Here is a 20,312-nt window from a genome sequence, read left to right as displayed (position 1 = left end):
GTGTAGAAAAAGCAATCAGCACAGAAGCTACACCCCATTTTGAAAACATCAGTAACATCAACACAAATCTTTTCGTGTCTTTGATATGTTCACAGAGTATCACCGACAATTCTCATGTTACAGGTGATGCCTTTCATGAAACTGATTCTTATTTCTCTAATACTGGTGGGAATAAAAATGACTCTAGAAACATCAAACTTCTCAATCCAGTGTTGATAACAACTAATAAGCCTTCAGTTATCGGTAGATATATCACAGCAGTACTTATACTGTTATTTTCTGTTTTAGAGGGAAATCCATGTTGACAGACCAGTGATACTCCAAGACTAATTTTTTTCCACTGTAAGTATGAATTTGAACAAGAATCACACAGAATCACACAGAATTTGTGGTTGGAAGAGACCTCAAGATCATCGAGTCCAACCTCTGACCTAACACTAACAGTCCCCACTAAACCATATCCCTAAGCTCTACATCTAAACGTCTTTTGAGAACTTCCAGGGATGGTGACTCCACCACTTCCCTGGGCAGCCTGTTCCAATGTCTAAGAACCCTTTCAGTAAAGAAGTTCTTCCTAACATCTAACCTAAAACTCCCCTGGCTCAACTTAAGCCCATTCCCCCTCGTCCTGTCACCAGGCACATGGGAGAATAGACCAACCCCCACCTCGCTACAGCCTCCCTTGAGGTACCTATAGAGAGCGATAAGGTTGCCCCTGAACCTCCTCTTCTCCGGGCTGAACAAGCCAAGCTCCCTCAGCCGCTCCTCGTAGGACTTGTTCTCCAGGCCCCTCACCAGCTTTACAGCCCTTCTCTGTACCCGCTCAAGCACCTCGATGTCCTTCTTGTAGCGAGGGGCCCAAAACTGAACACAGTACTCGAGGTGCGGCCTCACCAGAGCTGAGTACAGGGGGACGATCACCTCCCTAGCCCTGCTGGTCACGCTGTTCCTGATACAAGCCAGGATGCCGTTGGCCTTCTTGGCCACCTGAGCACACTGCTGGCTCATATTCAGCTGACTATCCACCATCACTCCCAGGTCCTTCTCTGCCTGGCAGCTCTCCAACCATTCCTCTCCCAGCCTGTAGCTCTGCTTGGGGTTATTGCGCCCCAGGTGCAGGACCCGGCACTTGGCCTTGTTGAACTTCATGCAGTTGACCTCAGCCCATCGGTGCAGCCTATCCAGATCCTCCTGCAGAGCTTTCCTACCCTCAAGCAGATCGACACACGCACCTAACTTGGTGTCATCTGCAAACTTACTGAGGGTGCACTCAATGCCCTCGTCCAGATCATCAATGAAGATGTTAAAGAGGACCGGCCCCAGCACCGAGCCCTGGGGGACGCCACTAGTGACTGGCCTCCAACTGGACTTGGCTCCATTCACCACGACTCTTTGGGCCCGGCTATCCAGCCAGTTTCTAACCCAACGAAGAGTGCGCTAGTCCAAGCCAAGAGCAGCCAGTTTCTTGAGGAGAATGCTGTGAGAGACGGTGTCAAAAGCCTTGCTGAAGTCAAGGTAGACCACATCCACAGCCTTTCCCTCATCCACCCAGTGCGTCACTTTGTCATAGAAGGAGATCAGGTTCATCAAGCAGGATCTGCCTTTCATAAACCCATGCTGACTGGGCCTGATCGCCTGCTTGCCCTGCAAGTGCTGCGTGATGACTCTCAGGGGGATCTGCTCCATGAGCTTCCCTGGCACTGAGGTCAAACTGACAGGCCTGTAGTTTCCCGGGTCTGCCCTCCGGCCCTTCTTGTAGATGGGCGTCACATTTGCTAGCCGCCAGTCAACTGGGACCTCCCCCGATAGCCAGGACTGCTGATAAATGATGGACAGTGGCTTGGCCAGCTCCTCTGCCAGTTCTCTCAGTACCCTTGGGTGGATCCCATCCGGCCCCATCGACTTGTGCACATCCAAGTGCCGTAACAGGTCACCAACCAGTTCTTCATGGATAGTGAGGGCCACATCCTGCTCCCCATCCCCTTCCACCAGCTCAGGGTACTGAGTATCCAGAGAAAAACCGGTATTGCCGCTAAAGACTGAGGCAAAGAAGGCATTAAGCCTAAACCTCCACCTTTTCCTCATCTCTTGTAACTAAGTTTCCCCCCGCATCCAGTAAAGGATGGAGATTCTCCTTAGTCCTCCTTTTTGTGTTGATGTATTTAAAAAACATTTTTTGTTATCTTTAACGGCAGTAGCCAGATTGAGCTCCAGATAAGCTTTGACCTTCCTAATTTTGTCCCTGCACAGCCTCGCTACATTCTTATAGTCCTCCCTAGTGGCCTGCCCACTTTTCCAAAGATTATAAACCCTCTTTTTTCTCCTAAGATCAAGCCACAATTCTCTGTTCAGCCAGGCTGGTATTCTTCCCCGCCAGCTCGTCTTTGGGCGCGTGGGGACAGACCGTTCCTGCGCCATTAAGATTTCCTTCTTGAAGAGCGCCCAGCCTTCCTGGACCCCTCTACCCTTCAGAACCGCCTCCCAAGGGACTCCACCAACCAGTGTCCTGAGCAGCTCAAAGTCAGCCCTCCGAAAGTCCAATACAGCGGTTTTACTGGTCCCCTTCCTGGCCTCGCCCAGAATAGTGAACTCCACCATTTCGTGGTCACTCTGCCCAAGACAGCTCCCGACAATCACATCCTCCACCAGTCCTTCTCTGTTTGTGAAGAGAAGGTCTAGCGGGGCACCACCCCTGGTAGGTTCACTAACCAGCTGCGTCAGGAAGCTATCTTCCACGCTCTCCAGAAACCTCCTAGACTGCTTTCTCAGGGCTGTGTTGTGCTTCCAGGATATGTCAGGGAAGTTGAAGTCCCCCAAGAGTACAAGAGCTGACGATTTTGCAACTTCTGTCAGCTGCCTGTAGAACTCCTCATCCGTCTCCTCATCCTGGTTCGGCGGTCTATAGCAGACCCCGACCAGGACACTAGCCTTGTTGTCCCTGCCGATCCTAACCCAAAGGGTCTCGACCTTGTCCTTCCCAGCCTCGAGTTCTACAACCTCGAAAGACTCTCTAATATAGAGAGCCACACCACCACCCCTTCTGTGCTGCCTGTCCCTTCTAAAGAGCTTATAGCCAGGCATTGCAGTACTCCAGTCATGAGACTGGTCCCACCATGTCTCCGTGATGGCAACCAAGTCGTAGCCTGCCTGCTGCACGATGGCTTCCAGCTCCTCCTGTTTGTTACCCATGCTGCGTGCATTGGTGTAGATGCACTTCAGCTGGGCCATTGCCTTATCCTCCAGCCTTGCCATTGTTCCCCACTGCACAGCCCCAACAATCCTAGCTTCAGCCCCATCCCCCTTCCTACCTAGTTTAAAGCCCTCTCAATGAGCCCTGCCAGCTCCTGGCCCAGGATCCTTTTTCCCCTAAAAGATAGGGACCCGTCTGCGGCCATCAGGCCAGGTGCTGAGTAAAGTGCCCCATGATCAAAAAAAAACAAGATTTCTGCGTTGGCACCAGCCCCAGAGCCACGTGTTTAACAGGTGGGCTTTCCGTGTCCTCTCTGAACCCCTCCCTGCCACCGTAGGGATGGACGAAAACACTACCTGCACTCCTGCTCCATCCACAAACCGACCCAGCCCCCTACAGTCTCTTGTGATAGCCTTCAGGCTTCTCTCTTCAATGTTGTCACTGCCCGCCTGGACTATCAAAAGAGGGTAATAGTCAGAGGGGCGTACCAGGTTGGGAAGCTTCCTGGCAACGTCCCTGACCCTGGCCCCAGGGAGGCAGCAGACTTCCCTACGGGTAGGGTCAGGCCGACAAATAGGGCCCTCTGTTCCCCTAAGAATAGAGTCTCCAACAACAATAACCCTCCTGTCTTTCTTGGTGGAGGCAGTCCTGAGGTGTGGAGTCGACCTCCTCGCCCTAGGCATCCTCCTGGGAACACTTGCTACCTCTTCCTCAGCTACTGGTCTGTCGAGCTCCAGGGCCTCAAACCTGTTGTGTAAGGGCACCTGGGAATGCAGGGCCGGAAGGGGAGGGCGTCGCCTGCGATGTCGAGCAGGGACCTGTTTCCATTCCTCCTGAACTCCCAGATCCCCTCCCTCTGCCCGACGGGGATAGGGCAGGGGGTCCACCCCCATTTGAGGAGTCTCACCTCGGTACCTCCCCTTGAGGCCCTGCAGGGAGTTACTCCACAAGTCTATCTCTCGCTCACACTCCCTGATGGCCCTCAACCTCTCCACCTCCTCCTTGAGCTCCGCCACCATGCGGACCAGGTCATCCACCTGCTCGCACCTCACGCACGCAGTTTCTCTGCCTCCCGCCAATGGCAGCAACAGGCTCAGATACTCCTTGCATCCGGTGACCTGAACTGCGGCATTTTTTAACGGGTAGTCGGTCTGGGTGTGACCAGAGTGGTGATGAGCAACATATAATGTATTGAAATTCATGAGGTAGTTTTAGCAATGTTTTTTTTAAGATTATCTCTGCTGAGATACAGGTTTTCAGAATCTATGTTACTTTTTAAGGTGTGTTTTGCTTAGTTACCACAAGTCCTCCTGGTTCACAAGCTACTTTAAATTTTCCTCATTCTTCCTGATAAAAAATAAAAAACAAACATTTTCCACCCATGCTTGTGACACAGAGGTGAACAAGCAATTACCAGTATTGAGCACAACAGAGGCAGTGACCTCCCTGTTGTTTCTTAGTCTATGCCCAGATGAAAAATATTACCATATGTAGTATTTCAGCTATCTTTTACTGCACAACTGGCCAGTTTCCTTCACCAGATTTCTGCTTACCTGTGTGGGTGATTTAGGCCGGGCTGGTGCCGGAGATGCTGGTGCCAGCATATGATTGGGACTAGCAGTAGGGCTAGGCAGGGGAGAGGCCTCCTCTGGTGGTGACGGTGTTTTTGCAATGCGGAGTGGACCTGAATCACTAGACAAGAATAAAAGCAATGGTCAGGACATACACATCATGCTGATTTATTACCTCGAAAATTTGATGCAATAGTTGAACTGCATCTTGTATGTAATGCTAGTGACCTCAAAAGGCACTATACACTGCGGATGAACTGAACCGTAAAATAATGATTAAAATCAAAACTGTAATTAAATACAATCAAAATTCACCAATCTATTGTGTTGAACGAAGTTTTAATTTTTGAGTGATTTTTATTTTTAGAACATCTGCGGTGTCTGTTTACCTGATCATTATAATTTGAGGTAAACAGAATACCTGCATTTCTTTCAGCTTCCGTATTTGAAATGTTTTATGTATAAGTTTGTAACTATCATAAAATGGTAGTTTGAATTACTGTCTTCATTTCACGTTGCTCTCAAAATAAAAGGTTATAAAGTTAAAAATTCCAGAAGAAGACATAACAATGAATAATGCAAATAATTTTAAAAGCTCAGCAACTTCAGAAAGATATCAATACAATAAAACACAACTAAGATGATTGTACAGGTATAACTATTTAGAAGGACGACTCACCACAACTATAAACAAGCAGTAGTCAAGTGACTTCAGCAGAGCTCTGCTGATATTAAGAAAAGATCTGATGAAGTCCTGAAAAGGGATCTGCCCTTCCTGTGAAGGGACCTGCTATAAACACTGGGACATATTCAAGCTACCTAGAAATGCTGAAAGCTTACAACTCAGGAAAGCTATAAACTACAACATTCAACAACCATGGCACTTGGTAAGAGAATAACGAGTCCTACACATCTTCAGGGAGAACAGAAGCACTACATGATTGAGAAGACCACACCATAAACATGTTCCTAATGCTAATGCAAGAAAAATTAGTTCCTTGGAAAGGACAGACTTAGCTCACACTCACCACCTCTTTCTGTGGAAATATTAAAAAAGAAAAAAAAAAAAAGGCAGTTATTAAGAAATTTATTTCCCAGGTAAAATATTTGCCTTCAGGATAGAATATTCAATAGCATATACAAGTTTAAATTTTTAAAAAATATAGTTCTTTAAAGGAAATATTAAATAATATATTTGTCTATTATCTACTTGTTATGTATCTAAAAAGGAAAACTGTTTTATCTTACAAAGACCCATTCCCGAGTAAGGTTTCAGAGCACAATAACTAATAGTAAAAACTCAAAATCTATCCAGAATTTCACATAAGTCTCTGTGAACAGTATAGCAAAAATATACTGTGTATAAGCTGTTATGCTTACAGAAAGCTGAACCAAAAAAAAAAAAAAAAAAAAAAAAACAACAACAAAAACACTCAAAATTGATGACCTATAACTAAAATCTCTTTCACTTTGAATATAGTAGATCTCAAAGAAGAGAGCAACATGGTAATTTAAAAAAATGATAATAATAAATCATTTTTTTAAAAAGCATCATTAAAATAAGTTTAGAACATCACACAGCATTAACTTATGCCGGCTAATTTGTAGCTAATCCTATTATTTTTCTCTCTTACTGATGGAAAGCAAAATTCCATGGGAATGAGAATGTGTGCATGCTTGGGATGGTCTAGTAGATACAGGTGGCCTAAATACTTGTTTATTACAAAAACTACTTCAAATTTTCTCACACAGCATTTTATTTCATCCCAGAAAAATATTTTACAAATGGTCAGTGAGAAATATAGTCTGACTCAGAAACTAAAATTTTGGACACATTCTTAATAAAACTGTTCTGAATTTTGCATTAGGTTAGAAGCTCCAGTATTCTATTTTTTGTCCTTCCAAAGTGAGATCAAAGGAAATGTAGAAATGTCAGCCATATGTTTGAGGCAGATGTTACGCTGCTTGGTAAATCTTAATTGTTGCTAATCTGAGCATGGCTTGAAGGCAAATTAGCAGTAGCCATAACATTGTTCTGATTGCTTCTTGATGAGCTGGGATTGGCTGAAAATTCAGCATTTATGTATTCACTCTAATTATCATTGTGTTTGAAATAAGTGCCACTGTTTTATAATTTCAACCTTTTCTTATCAATATTACAGTACTGAGATCAAATTCTGTCAGAAAGGCTTTGTTTGAGAAAGGCAAGTAAAAAGTCAGAAATAGTGTATTAGCATCTAGTGACCTTAAGAAAGCACCATCTGATTTTTATGCATTTTTGGTTTTGTGTTTATTTTATGACAAGATTTCTCTTGGAAGTCATTAAAAATATGGCATTTTGTGACATTCTTTTTTACTTCACCTTTTCAGATTTTATGATACACTCCGATCCCATTTCCTGACTTTTTTCCATGAGCATGGGAGATAAAACATGACTTAAAAAGGTCAGGATTCTCACCTAATTATATGCCTTTTGGAACTAAAAACACATGCTATAATTCAAGGCTTTTAAAAATATTCTGAAATTTAGCAACATTGCTGTAGACCAATAACCTATGAATAAATGGGCTATATACTTAGCTGGTGCAAATTGCTGTAATAGTCTACAGTGAACTAGACTAAATTGCAGCAGCTGAAAATCTGTCCCTATTTTATTTATTTTATTTTATTTTATTTTATTTTATTTTATTTTATTTTATTTTATTTTATTTTATTTTATTTTATTTTATTTTGTTTTGTTTTGTTTTGTTTTGTTTTATTTTATTTCCAAAGGAAAAATAAGTATGTAATGAAGGAAGCTTTGCACCTCTACTCATGTTGAGACGAACTTCTGTCCTCCTGAATGAACAAACTTGGTGACTGGGTAGTGCAGTGATCGCTATATATGGTGTAGGTGATTACTACTTGTCCTGAAACTGACTGCAACACAATTCATTAAAATAAGAAATAAGATCACCTTGGTGCCCCTTGAATGGTGAAGGCCTTGTCTGCATGCTGATCTCCCAGCTTCGTCATTACTTCATAGAGTTTGTGGCATAGCTAAGAAAACAAAAAAATTGTCTGAGCTTACATGAAATGCTACAGTGATGATTAAAAACACAGGTGATAAATCATGTTTGGTAACTGCTCTGATTTCTTTAAAATTGTAAATAGCTCTTTCCACAGATAAGCAGTGCTGCTTATATAAAAAGTCTAAGTGGAAACCTTTCAGAATCAAATAGAAACATTGTCAAAGATAACAGCAGTTCAAAAAAAAAAAATGGTTTTAATAGAACAACTTTATAAATATGACTTACTGCTGTCTGCTCTCTGATGGAGGGAGTCACCTGAAGTTTGAAGCAACATGCACAGCAGAGAAGATTCATGTTACCCCTTCAAAAACCTGATCCCAACTCAAGTGGGACTTTGGTCAAGCAAGTTTTCTGTGTCATTTTGGTTTCTATAAGTTAATAAGTTACTATAGATAACAGAATTCCAACTAGGTGTTTAGCACATTCAAAAGGTCCTTACTGAAATTACTGTATTTACCTAATAGTGACAGATCTAATATTGCATTGCCGACAATGCATGTAATGATCTCAAAGGCTGTGGTTGACACACATTCTCTTGTTTAAAGCAATGTGGTGCTTAGCAGTTGGACATAGAAAAAATACTGAAGGCAAAAGAGTGTTCAGAAGAATAGAGAAAATATTAACATGAAAAGTGAAATTAATGCTATAACTGATAATGCATCATAATCCAGGGTTGTATGGACTACCTTTTTCTTAAGGAGAGTACAAAAATGGCAAATAGAAACCAATATGAGAATTATAGTGCAAATTTGAACCTAGGGCAAATTCTCATCTGTGCTGCTGCTTGATTTTTACTATTGTGTTACAAGACATTTATTTGCTGTTATGTAAACAAATACATCATATAATCCATTATACATGAGATACTAATTTTACTCACTAAAGCTATCTCCTTGTGAAACTTGGCTTCAAGACTGGATACATTTTTGAAGGTGTTCACATAGAAGCCAACTCGCCTATGGAAGATGGCACAGGGAAAGGAGAAAGAGAATAAAGGATGGGGGTAGGATGGCCACAAAGGAAAATGAATTAAGTTTTTCCAGACCACAAGCAACATTCTTGACTACTATTCTGTGCAAAGCAAATAATTTGAGTGAATATCAAAACTTCAAACTCATTTGCTCATGACTATTTCTGTTTCTGTTAAGAACCATCACATTTCACTCTGCACAGGAGGAACATACATTCACATACATTCACAGCTTAGAGTACTCAGCCTGAGTACTCAGCCTTCCCTAATGAAACAATCCTGAAATTCAGGCGTATGAAAGAAAATAATTTCTAATATAGAACAAACATTTTTGCACATGCCTTCAAAAATCTGCTTGCTTGGGGTGAGTGATTACGTGCCTTTCACACACTTTAACAGCAAGAGGTGTTTTCTTAGTTTTTGAATTATTCTTTTTCCCTGTTTAAAACTCTCGTATGTAATTTCTCTTAACTTCCATTAACCAAAATCATCTTTGGCTTAAGAATAAGCTTGCAAAATGTCAACTCTATGGATCATTTTCCTTCTGAAGAATTGTAATAACTAAAAATAGGACTCTGCAAGCATTTGCTTCCTAAAACACAGTTTCCAGTCTATGACTATTGCTCGAATTAAATTTTATCTTTCACTGAGACAGGCAACACACATATTGAAATAAAAGGGTCCTTACTCTAGATCATTAACGTGCAGTTTTACTTTTAGTAAACCCATAAAACAAATATATTGGAATGCTAAGAAACCTTCCAACTGAAACAGACAAAAACACAGCAAAAAAAAAAATATTGATCTCAAATTTCATAGGAGTTAGTTCAGAAGGCAGAGGAGACAAAGCATACTTCAGTGACTCACAACGCACTTTCAGTCCAGACTGTCATTTGTTAAAGAAACGTAGCACACTAATGAGATGCTTATTTTTCTACTGCTTTTTTTCTCCTGCTCATTTTCTGTATAAACACCATCCATAGTTATACATCCTAAATAAATGATCTATTCCATCAAATGTCTTTACAGTACAAACACAGTCAGTGTAAAACAATGAAATGTGTATTCTGACGTAATCATAATTACATACTATTTTTTACTTTCTTATATTGCTTTGGTGTTATTTTATAGGAACTTGAAAACAACAATTATACTTTTGTAAAGTTCTTTGCTTCTATACCTTTTAGAGAAAAATGACCTATAAATAGATCCATTGCAAATCTTCTAGAACAGTATGTGGCTGCTCTATACAGTTACTCGACAGTGGAAATATTTGAACCTTTTTATCGATAGTTTTTGTTTGTTTGTTTGTTGTTGTTGTTTTTGCTTGTTTGTTTTTTTCTCAAAAGGATCAGGTATCCACCATTAAAGTTTCTGAGAAAGGTGATACAAGCAGTGGGCTCTAGTCAAAATCTGCCATTCTGTGCTCTGCCATAGGTCTTTATCCATTAAGTGGAGACATTCTTGCACCTTTTAATGAAGACATGATAAAGAAGTGTCTTAAGTGGCAAGGTATGCTGAAAGAAATAAGTATAAATATATTTACTTAAGTATAACTTTGTATTATTATCAGGCATTTTCCCTTTCACTGTTTCAAAAAGATGACGGACCAGATTTCAAGGACTTTCTATCAGCTCATTAAAATCTCCTGGTTTCCCTTCATTAGTCTCCCTTTAGGCCCTTTAGACAATATCTGTCTAGGCTTACCGTGACCACAGAGATGGCAACTCTTCTTGCAAATCAGTGTTAAACTCTTCAAACACTTTCTGTGCTTTCTGAAACTCTTCTTCTGCCTAAAACAAAAACAGGATGACTTCTCCTATCACTTTAAGACATAGCAAAACCTGACAAAGCTGTGTTTGCGTTTGTTTTTGTGTCTGTATTTAAATTTTTAACAAAGTATGTGACTTAGTCCCAAACAAAAAAGGCCAACACAGGATTTGCTGTGCCCTATATCTCGTTAAGAGAGAAAGTTAGATCTCAGATGGGACTCACTCCTAAAATTGGCTAAGCATATCCTCACCATACACCAAAATATTTAATATGCATATATCCTTAAGGATATCTATCACTAGTTCTACTTCTTAAAGTGGAAAGAGAAAAGAAGCTTTGCTCTAGGTCTCTGCACAGAAATGGAGATCCCAAAGTCATCGGTCAACATCCTTCCAAATGTGCTACCTTGGTAATCCTTCCTTCATCTTTTCTTTTTGAGCTCTGCAGGGCTTCTAGATGATGTCTTGCACTGTCATAGTCCACTAGCTTTCTGCTTCGTTTTGCAATCCGAGTCTACACAGAGGTAAAAAGGAAAGTCAGCACAATTGACACTTTTTTTTTTTTTTAATTATTTTACCTATGTAGTTCTTCAAGTTTTTTACATGTTTCATTCTCCCTCATTTGCCATTCATGCTGACTGACTATAACAACATAAAGGAGCATGGGCATGGATGGAAAAAGAGACATACTAATCACCTTTTTTTAAAGAAAAGGGAGAAGAGAAGAGAAGAGAAGAGAAGAGAAGAGAAAAGAGAAGAGAAGAGAAGAGAAGAGAAGAGAAGAGAAGAGAAGAGAAGAGAAGAGAAGAGAAGAGAAGAGAAGAGAAGAGAAGAGAAGAGAAGAGAAGAGAAGAGAAGAGAAGAGAAGAGAAGAGAAGAGAAGAGAAGAGAAGAGAAGAGAAATCTATTTACAGATTGCTTGTAAGACTTTTTTTGTGGGTGTAGTGAGATATCAATGTTATGCAAGACTTGTCTCATTTTCCAGAATAAGTGGACCTGCTAAACTCATGGTAACACTGTGCTTTTACCTTACACATAATGTGCAAATTTAGTGAATAATTAACTCATTTTTTTTAGAGTAGAAAAAAAGCTTAAAACATAATTCTCAGTATGGCTCTGACACATAACTTAGATATAATATATTAGGAACAATGAACATCAAATAGGCTTTTAAATTTAACTGCAAAAGTCCTTTGATATATATATTGACTTTACAAAGCTCTACATTATATCTGAATTTCACATGCAGAAGCAGACATAAGCACAGTTTGACTTTGTATCAAATTTGAGACTGAATATCAGTGATGTTGGGATTTTTTTTTATATTAGTTCCTGACGTAAATGTCAAAGGAGATGGCTGTATGATACCTATTCAATTCTAAATCATCACAAAGAATTTCCAGCTATGTTTGTATAGCCACATCCAAATATTAAAGTATCTACTTCTCTCTTTTAACCATTCTTTATCCCCATGCATTTCATTTAGCAAACACCTCCCTGAACTGTACACCAAGAGAGACCTGGGAGAAGCTAGAATCTGCGTAACAGTCTCTCCTCATGTCTACTACAAAGTCTTACTATAACTAATTAAAAGACAGGAAACATGGTTTAGTTAAGAGAAAGACATTTAGATAACCACAGGTGCATCTGGCTAATAACAAAAGGCCTGCTTTTCATCTTGAAATTATCTGGCAGTTTAACAGCTGTAGAGCTTAATCCATCCTTTTTGAAGTCAATGAGAATTTTCTCTTATCATATAAAATTGAAGCAGGAAAAAGCATTGTAAAAGTTTTATGAATAAAGGCTAATTTACATCCAAGTACTACAGCATGAAAATTATTTTGGAAAATTAGTGCAGCCTGATGTCAAGGATTAGTTTACAGACCTACAGAAGAGAAAGACACCACCCCAATCTTTTTACTTTTTTTTTTTTTTTTTTTTTTTTTTGCGTGTGTGAAATTTAATTTTATGTTTATATTATGACTCAACATTAATTGGTGATTTTTACAAACTGTCCTTTATAGGGAAACATTACTGTACTTTGATATCAGGAAATTGTCCTAGATACGTATCCAAGGTCAACAACGACCCATCCACCAGTTTTTGATGGAAGTCTTCCCAAAGTTCATCACATTTCTGTAAAGGCAGATGGAAAGAGAAAAATGCACTTAATAGTTTAATTCCACATCAAACCTAGGGGAAATACAAATGTAAATGGTAAAGATTAATCTTTCTGAGGTTTTAAAATCTTCTTTATGTCAATAAATCAGAATGCAGTTATAAACTAAATTAAAAAGAACACTTTGACATTGCAAGCTTTAATTAACAACAAACGAAGTTTCAGTTTAATAATTAGTTTTTTTTTCATTCATTCAGCTAGTAAGTGCTGTGTGAATATAATAATATCATGGATTCAAAGTCTTCCTCAGGGTTTCAGATTCCTGAGGGTGACCAATGCAGAATCTGAAGCAGGTCTAGCATAGAGTATGCTCACTGATGATGAACCTTCCTTACAGAGATGTACAGCCAACAATGAAAAATAATAAATAAAGGGAAAAAAAAAAAAAAGGTGGCTTTTCCAGCTATCACAAGGATCTGTAAGCTTAGTTTTGCTTTGTCATTTTTCAAATAAAACCTGTGGAGGTCCTCCCTAAGAAAGGTCTATCCTTCCCCTCATAATTTTTGTGCCATTAAGATGTATGTGATGAAATTGCTGGCTTACAGACCAAACTCCACCTTGCACTGCTAGAGAACTAGGATTCCAGATCTGAAACTTGCCAACTTAAATAGGCAAAATAAAAAAAATTAATTCCAGAAGCTACTGTGGTCTTCCCCAGTCCTCTTTGTAGCTTGTGGGCAGCAATCTTTGCAGCTTTAAGGTTTTTAAGAACATGTTAATGTAGCTGATGTTACAAGGAACAGGGTGCCAGTCTTTGCCAAAAGCAAAATCCTGCTGCATAGTGACATAGTGCTTGAGGTCCTGGATTTTCAGCTGAGCAAGGAATTAGCACATGTTAAACATCCTGTTCCCCCTTTGCACATTTCAAAATGTCTGAATTTCCTTAGATGGGAAGGTTACTAACGGGGCTGTTAAGTCCAGAAAGCTACTCCCTAGTGTTTACTTTACCACAAGCTACTATAGGACATATTGTAAATGCTGTGTGATGTCAGCGTTCAATTCATTCATTTGCTACCCTAGCAGAGCCCCTAATGGATTATTATAATCTATTAATCATGTTTATAAAATACCTCATTTATTAAGATAACATTTAATCACAGTGGTTAACAGAGCATTAGATCACAGCAAGCAACTGCCTGTCCTGTGCATTTGATGTACATGTTGGACAATTTTAGATCATGGAGGTTTTCTAAGCTAATGGGACCAAAACCAACACTGAAGAGTCCTTTAAGACATCATCTTTCCTGCCACGCAGAAGTAGGTCACTTTGATGTACCCTTTTTGGAAGGATAATTTATATCTTGGACAGCACAAACAAACCATTCTTTTGAGTTGCAGGTTGGTGGATGCATAAATCTACACTTGTGTCATATTGGGACAAAAATAGGAGCAGTGATTTAGTAATGTTGCCCACATGAGTCTCTGATTAAGAGCACACACCTAACACTTGTTTCTATACCTAATAAAGAGTAAGGGTCAAATCTTGGTCCTTGTATGCACAATTACAAATTCTGAGTGTACAATTTAATAGCCTATAAATACAAGGTGAGGTGCAACAGCAAGATATAGCAGCAGGTTTTCCAGCCATTTAACCTAAAAGGATATAAATGGTATGGTATAGTAACTTACACTGTTTGGAAGTTGAATGCTTTTAAAATCAAAAACATGTCATGCCTTCAGCAGCAGGTAAGTGTAGAGGAAGGCAACCATAGGGAAGAAAGCAATCATTAGGCTGATTTGGGAAGACCGCTCTGTCTTCCAATTTCTTGTTAATGATACTATCCAGAAGGCCCTGCACATTGAATCCCAGGTGGTTAAAAGCTGCGTTGATAACAGTTTACACCTTCTTGTCACCACCAGCAATTTTGCTGACAGAATTCCCCAGATTTAAGGATGTTTACTTAGGCACCTCAAGTACCTCAAGCCAGACTCCCACTGTACCTTCTAGAAAAGCCTGTATTTCTCTAATCACTGAAGGAACCTAGTAAAGGCTGAAGTGAACAGCACCCTGCAACTTAATTTGGACTTAAAGTCTAAATTCTTGCCAGAGAGAGACAAGTGCTCCAACAGGTACTTTGCTTAGTGTTACAGGCTTTGTAGTTATTAAACAGCACACAAGAATAAGCAGATTGAATAATTTTCAATATTCAATTGCTTTGAGAATCCTGACTGTAAAACTGCATCATGTACACTTTTCCTAAATAGCTCAGATTAATCCATTTGCAACCAAAATACTACTTTTTTCTTCTTGCCATGCATCTTACCTCTCCAATCATCTTCACATCTTCTCGTCCATACCAATCTGGCTCATAGACTTCATGGAGAGACTCTGTAAGCTTCTTTGAGGCATCTTGCATGCCTGTAATTAGAAAAAGGAACATAGGAAGTTGAAGGAACAAAAGGAAAAAGGAACTACAAGAGACAGTTAATAAATATCTTTATTTCAGCCAATGTGTACCCCACTTCCCTCTGCCATGTTTAGAACATAATTTTCAAGAGCTGAAACAAAAGCATTATATTCAGCCAGCTCTCCCAGATTAATAAGAAATGTCTCCCATAGTAGAATTAACCCATATTTATATACATGAAAAAAATTCCTATCAAATTTGGAATTTCATTTGCTATTCTGAACTAAACGTATCTGAACACAAAAACAACTCTGAGGGTAGTCCTGCTCACTAGAGACATTTAATACCTTCATCAAAACACTATCACTCAGAAGCCAAACAAACAGCTTGACTTTGTTTATTCTCATCTCTGCCTTCCTATAGAATAGCTTCCTAGTTTGTCCATAATGAGTACCATGCCTGCCTGTGTGCAAAAGGAGGTATCTCCAGGGTGAGGTGGTTAAAATGGCAGAGATTCTGGGAATTGCTGTCTATGAAATGGACATAGGAGAAAAGTTAGAAGGGTTCCACCCTGAACAAAAGTGCTCCCTGGAATAGAAGAGGTTGTACAAATCACAGAATCACAGAATTTCTAGGTTGGAAGAGACCTCAAGATCATCGAGTCCAACCTCTGACCTAACGCTAACAGTCCCCACTAAACCATATCCTTAAGCTCTACATCTAAACATCTCTTAAAGACTTCCAGGGATGGTGACTCCACCACTTCCCTGGGCAGCCCGTTCCAATGTCTAACAACCCTTTCGGTAAAGAAGTTCTTCCTAACATCCAACCTAAAATTCCCCTGGTGCAACTTAAGCCCATTCCCCCTCGTCCTGTCACCAGGCACGTGGAAGAACCCCCACCTCGCTACAGCCTCCTTTAAGGTATCTGTAAAGAGCAATAAGGTCACCCCTGAGCCTCCTCTTCTCCAGGCTGAACAAGCCCAGCTCCCTCAGCAGCTCCTCGTAGGACTTGTTCTCCAGTCCCCTCACCAGCTTCGTCGCCCTTCTCTGCACCCGCTCAAGCACCTCGATGTCCTTCTTGTAGCGAGGGGCCCAAAACTGAACACAGTACTCGAGGTGCGGCCTCACCAGAGCTGAGTACAGGGGGACGATCACCTCCCTAGCCCTGCTGGCCACACTGTTTCTTATGCAAGCCAGGATGCTGTTGGCCTTCTTGGCCACCTGAGCACACTGCTGGCTCATATTCAGCTGACTATCAACCATCACTCCCAGGTCCTTCTCAAAGAAGGCAAAATGTATCTCAGGACTTCTTTGTTTCCTTGTTTTCAAAGTTTTTTTTTTTTGTTTTTTTTTTTTAAGTTTCAAGAGCTTTCATATGTAAAGTGAGACTGATTAAGAAAAGTTTGTTATTCTTGTGCCTGTAATAATGATAGTGACCTAAAGGTATGCAAGTAATGAAGCAAAGGACTGGCAAGAGCTGAGGCAGTGTCTGCAAGCTGAGGGAAAAGCCATGTCTGAACCTGGGGAGTGTGTTGCAATGGAGCTGGCTTTATGAAGAACAATTATCCTTTATGCCAACCCACTACATGTAGTTGTATGTGGAGCCCACTGCTTATTTACACTTGCAGTGGGGTGGTGTCCACAAAGAAGTGCACTGAACCTAACAGCATCAGTCACCTTTGGAGCTCTTGCCACTTCAGATGAAACAACAACAGGGACTATTTATCATTATGACTCTGTAATACAAAGAAGATCTGGATTAAATGTAAAGTAGCTTCCATTATATTCCAAGAAAGAGCCTAAATCTGTCTGCAGTGAATAAATTGCTGCCCTCAGTGATGGCACTGGGGTTTGCCTTTCTGTCTGGGTGGTGCATGAATACATTAGATGTTGAATATGGTTTGGAAACAGATAAAAAAAAACTGATCTCACATAAGACACTAAGTTCAGAATCAGTAATTTTAAAATGCCAAATGTATTTCAACTTCTTTGCAAAATCTGAACAACATTAACTGCTAAAAATATGTTTGACCTGCATTAACTTAAAACAAACAGACAAACAAAACAAACCTCATTTTTTCTCCAGCCAAAGTCTGCCTGCTGCAGCATGTCTATGCTGTCTTGAAAATATCTCTGGTGTGATTTTCAGATTTAACTGGCTGGATTTAGGAATAATATCAAGCTTTCACCCTTTAATCAAAAGGTGCTTGCCAAAACAGAGTATTTGATTTCTTCGGGGATTGTCTTGGGGGTACTTCTAAATGACAGCGCTCAGCTCGAAGAATTTGTATAGCATAAGGATTTAAGATGCTTTTCTTCCTTCTCTCCTTCGTGGTTATGTATCTGGTTAAGAAAGAGTTACTGAACAGAGGTTGTATTTGTTTGTTTGTTTGTTTGTTTTGTCTATAATATGCCAGATTATAGTAAAATATAGATGATCTTTATACATTTTTCCAGGTAGGACTCGTTTAAAATCTTCTTTCATGACACTGCATATGAATAAACTCTGGAGGTGAGGCAAAACCAGCAGTGTCACCATGCTTAAGAAGGCTGTATTCTGTCCAGTTGGGGTGCAAATCCCTGCTCACGTTTGATCCTTTCTGATACCTGAACTCCTGCCCTCGAGGACACTGCGCACTAAACCTGCAACCTAAATTCTCGCGGCAGCATATGAACACAGCTTCTCTCTAATCTCTCCTGCAGTCTGCATTCAGCTCAGCCACAGACTAGTCTCTGGGAAAGCACCTTTACCTACATAGATTTTTTTGTTGTTGTTGTTAAATACTACAGAATTCAGACATGTACCTGCTTAAGAGAGTAAGTAAAAGACCCTTAAAATCCCACACTCAAGGCATACCGATGCATGCCAACTTTTACACGTTTTTCAGCCCTGAGAATCTGGTAATCTTATTCAATCACAATCCCTGCAAAAAGCATCAGTCAAATCCAGCTGTGGTGTGAGGCAAGGGGCATTATAACATTTGGCTACCTTGGTCAGAAGGCTTCAGCAGGAAATTCCCACAGGACAAGACCACCAAGGCTACTCTTTTCCTGCTGTATCTATACCATATTTACTGCAGTACCTCAAATGAGTGCATAAGTAAATACTAATCTGGTGGCTTCACAATCTTTTTCATGACCACAGCATGAATTTACAATGTCCACAGATTTCTCTCTTTATTTATTTTTATTTGGCTGTTTTTCACATAGATATTTTTCTTATATACTGATATTTTTTGTGTGTTATTCAGCACTTAAGTTAAGAGGATTAGCATCATCCATAGACTGCAAGCTGCCTCTGCTGCTTTCAGCTGCTATAGCTAAGAACGATAAATTGTTTAAAGCAAGTCATGAAAGCATTATGAAATTTGAAAATATTTTTTATTGATGATGAACAGTCAGAAATGTATATTTAATATTAACTGTTTCATTAAGTACCATTTATTCTTGGTAATTGGGTCACTTATTTAATAACTATAAATGCCGAAATAATTGGATTGCTTAGAAAAAATGATGTTCACTGAAGTCTGAGGCTCTCACATGAAATCATCCCTCTTTCTTTGGGAAAGAGATCCTGTACCTGGAACCCTAAAGGATTCCCAAAGGCACACATGCACTAGGGACCCTCAGAGGGGGTGTGCAGAGACATTACCATTACAGAGCCCTATGGATGACAGAGAGTAAGTTACTCTTTACCATCACATTTCTCATGTACTGAAACTCACATGGACATTGAGACCAGTCTGGGACTCCATGTCGACCTCAGGACCCACATACTGGGGTTTCCTCAGTTTCCTCATGCCCTGACAGGGAAATCTAGGCAGAATCATGGAGAAAATTCTATCTTCTCAATTAAGTGAGGCACCTTGGTCTGGCTCTTAATATTTTATTATTTCTTAGAATCATCAGATCATTTAGGTTGGAAGATTGAGTGGGGAAAGAGAACTTCATGTAAGGTTCTCCAGGGAATTGAGAGGTTCTCCTGCCACATGGGGTGTATTTATTATTGCCTATTAGTTTCCACTAGAACAACTCAACTGTTTCATAATTCATTGCTAAATTTTACAGAAAGATGGCAAAGGGTTTTCTTTCTTCTAAGAAATTAAATGATTGATTTTAAGACTTGTGTACCTGAAGGATACGTGCAATTCTGTCAGCCACGTACTGACAATTAGGTAGTAAATCTGCTTACAGCCCCTCCGAACCTCAATTTCTCTTCCTATAGACCAGTTACTATTTCTCACTATGTTAAGCCACATGATAAATATTTTTTTATGATGCAGGATTCTTTTCACCTCTGTCACCTTCATGCAAATCCAGGTATATATCTCCCCATCTGTACTTATACTTGCAAAGAGCTCAGGGTAGAAAATAGGACGCTGATTTAGAGTTTCTTTAACAATTGGCCCATAAAACCTTTTAAGTCACTTACAGCTCTCAAAAGCTCGAAGAAAATATCATGGAGTAGAGAATCCAGATACACGTTGCCAAGGAGACACGAGGAGACAAAAGACCCAAGGCATGAGATGACTACAGCTGTGGGAGACAGTACGCAGCATTGGCAGTACAACCATTGGCAGTGCATAGCAGACATGGAACTACCAGGCAGGTGAAATAAAGTAGCACATAAAAACCATTCAAATTTACAATAGCTTTATGATATGGTTCCTCTGGGTCTTTGAGTAACCAGCAGTAAAGGTAAGGATCCAGCTGAGACTAAGAAGCACCTCTGAATTAGGGAAGGCGTCTGAATACATCAAAAATTCTATTACTTGAAGAATGTGTGATACTAAACCTCAGAAAACATTGAGTATATTAAAATGAAGGGATGAATGGTGATAAGAAGGATCCTTTGACCATTCCTTGCTTAAATTGTGCCCAAATCTCATACTTCAGCTTTCAATATTCAGTCACTCAAAAGTCATGCAGCCAAATGACAACTACTTGAACTGACAACATTCCAGCTTCATAAATTGCATTTAGTTAAAATTATCTATCCTGCTGATTCCTGAAACCCTTTAAAATTAACCCTGTAAAGTGAACTGCTTTTCTCTCACTCTAAGAATACAAGGATATCAGGCGCATTTATATGATCAGCCTTTTCCCGTTCAAAATGAACCCTTGAGCGCAGCATGCCTCCAAAGCCTAGATGTCTTACATACTGGAATCCCACTCCAGTGCCTAAATACCCATAGTGGAGGTTCCCATG

The 20,312-nt window shown here is 40.1% G+C and overlaps 1 protein-coding gene across 1 annotated transcript in view; it reads right to left on the bottom strand.

The window, feature by feature from the left end:
- AMPH (amphiphysin) overlaps positions 1-20,312 on the bottom strand; it is a gene marked incomplete at its 5' end in the record, with an annotated part of 132,346 nt that overhangs the window by 42,077 nt on the left and 69,957 nt on the right. The window contains 7 exons of the mRNA XM_082754800.1: positions 4,744-4,882; positions 7,718-7,800; positions 8,713-8,788; positions 10,510-10,595; positions 10,981-11,088; positions 12,615-12,710; positions 15,018-15,112. Of these exons, the coding sequence (XP_082610926.1) occupies positions 4,744-4,882; positions 7,718-7,800; positions 8,713-8,788; positions 10,510-10,595; positions 10,981-11,088; positions 12,615-12,710; positions 15,018-15,112 (683 nt within the window). The remainder of the gene's footprint in view (positions 1-4,743; positions 4,883-7,717; positions 7,801-8,712; positions 8,789-10,509; positions 10,596-10,980; positions 11,089-12,614; positions 12,711-15,017; positions 15,113-20,312) is intronic.

This window comes from Aythya marila (assembly GCF_965140915.1).
Source record: "Aythya marila genome assembly, chromosome: 2".
Classification (NCBI taxonomy): Eukaryota; Metazoa; Chordata; class Aves; order Anseriformes; family Anatidae; genus Aythya; species Aythya marila.
This window is presented reverse-complemented; position numbering and strand designations above follow the sequence as displayed.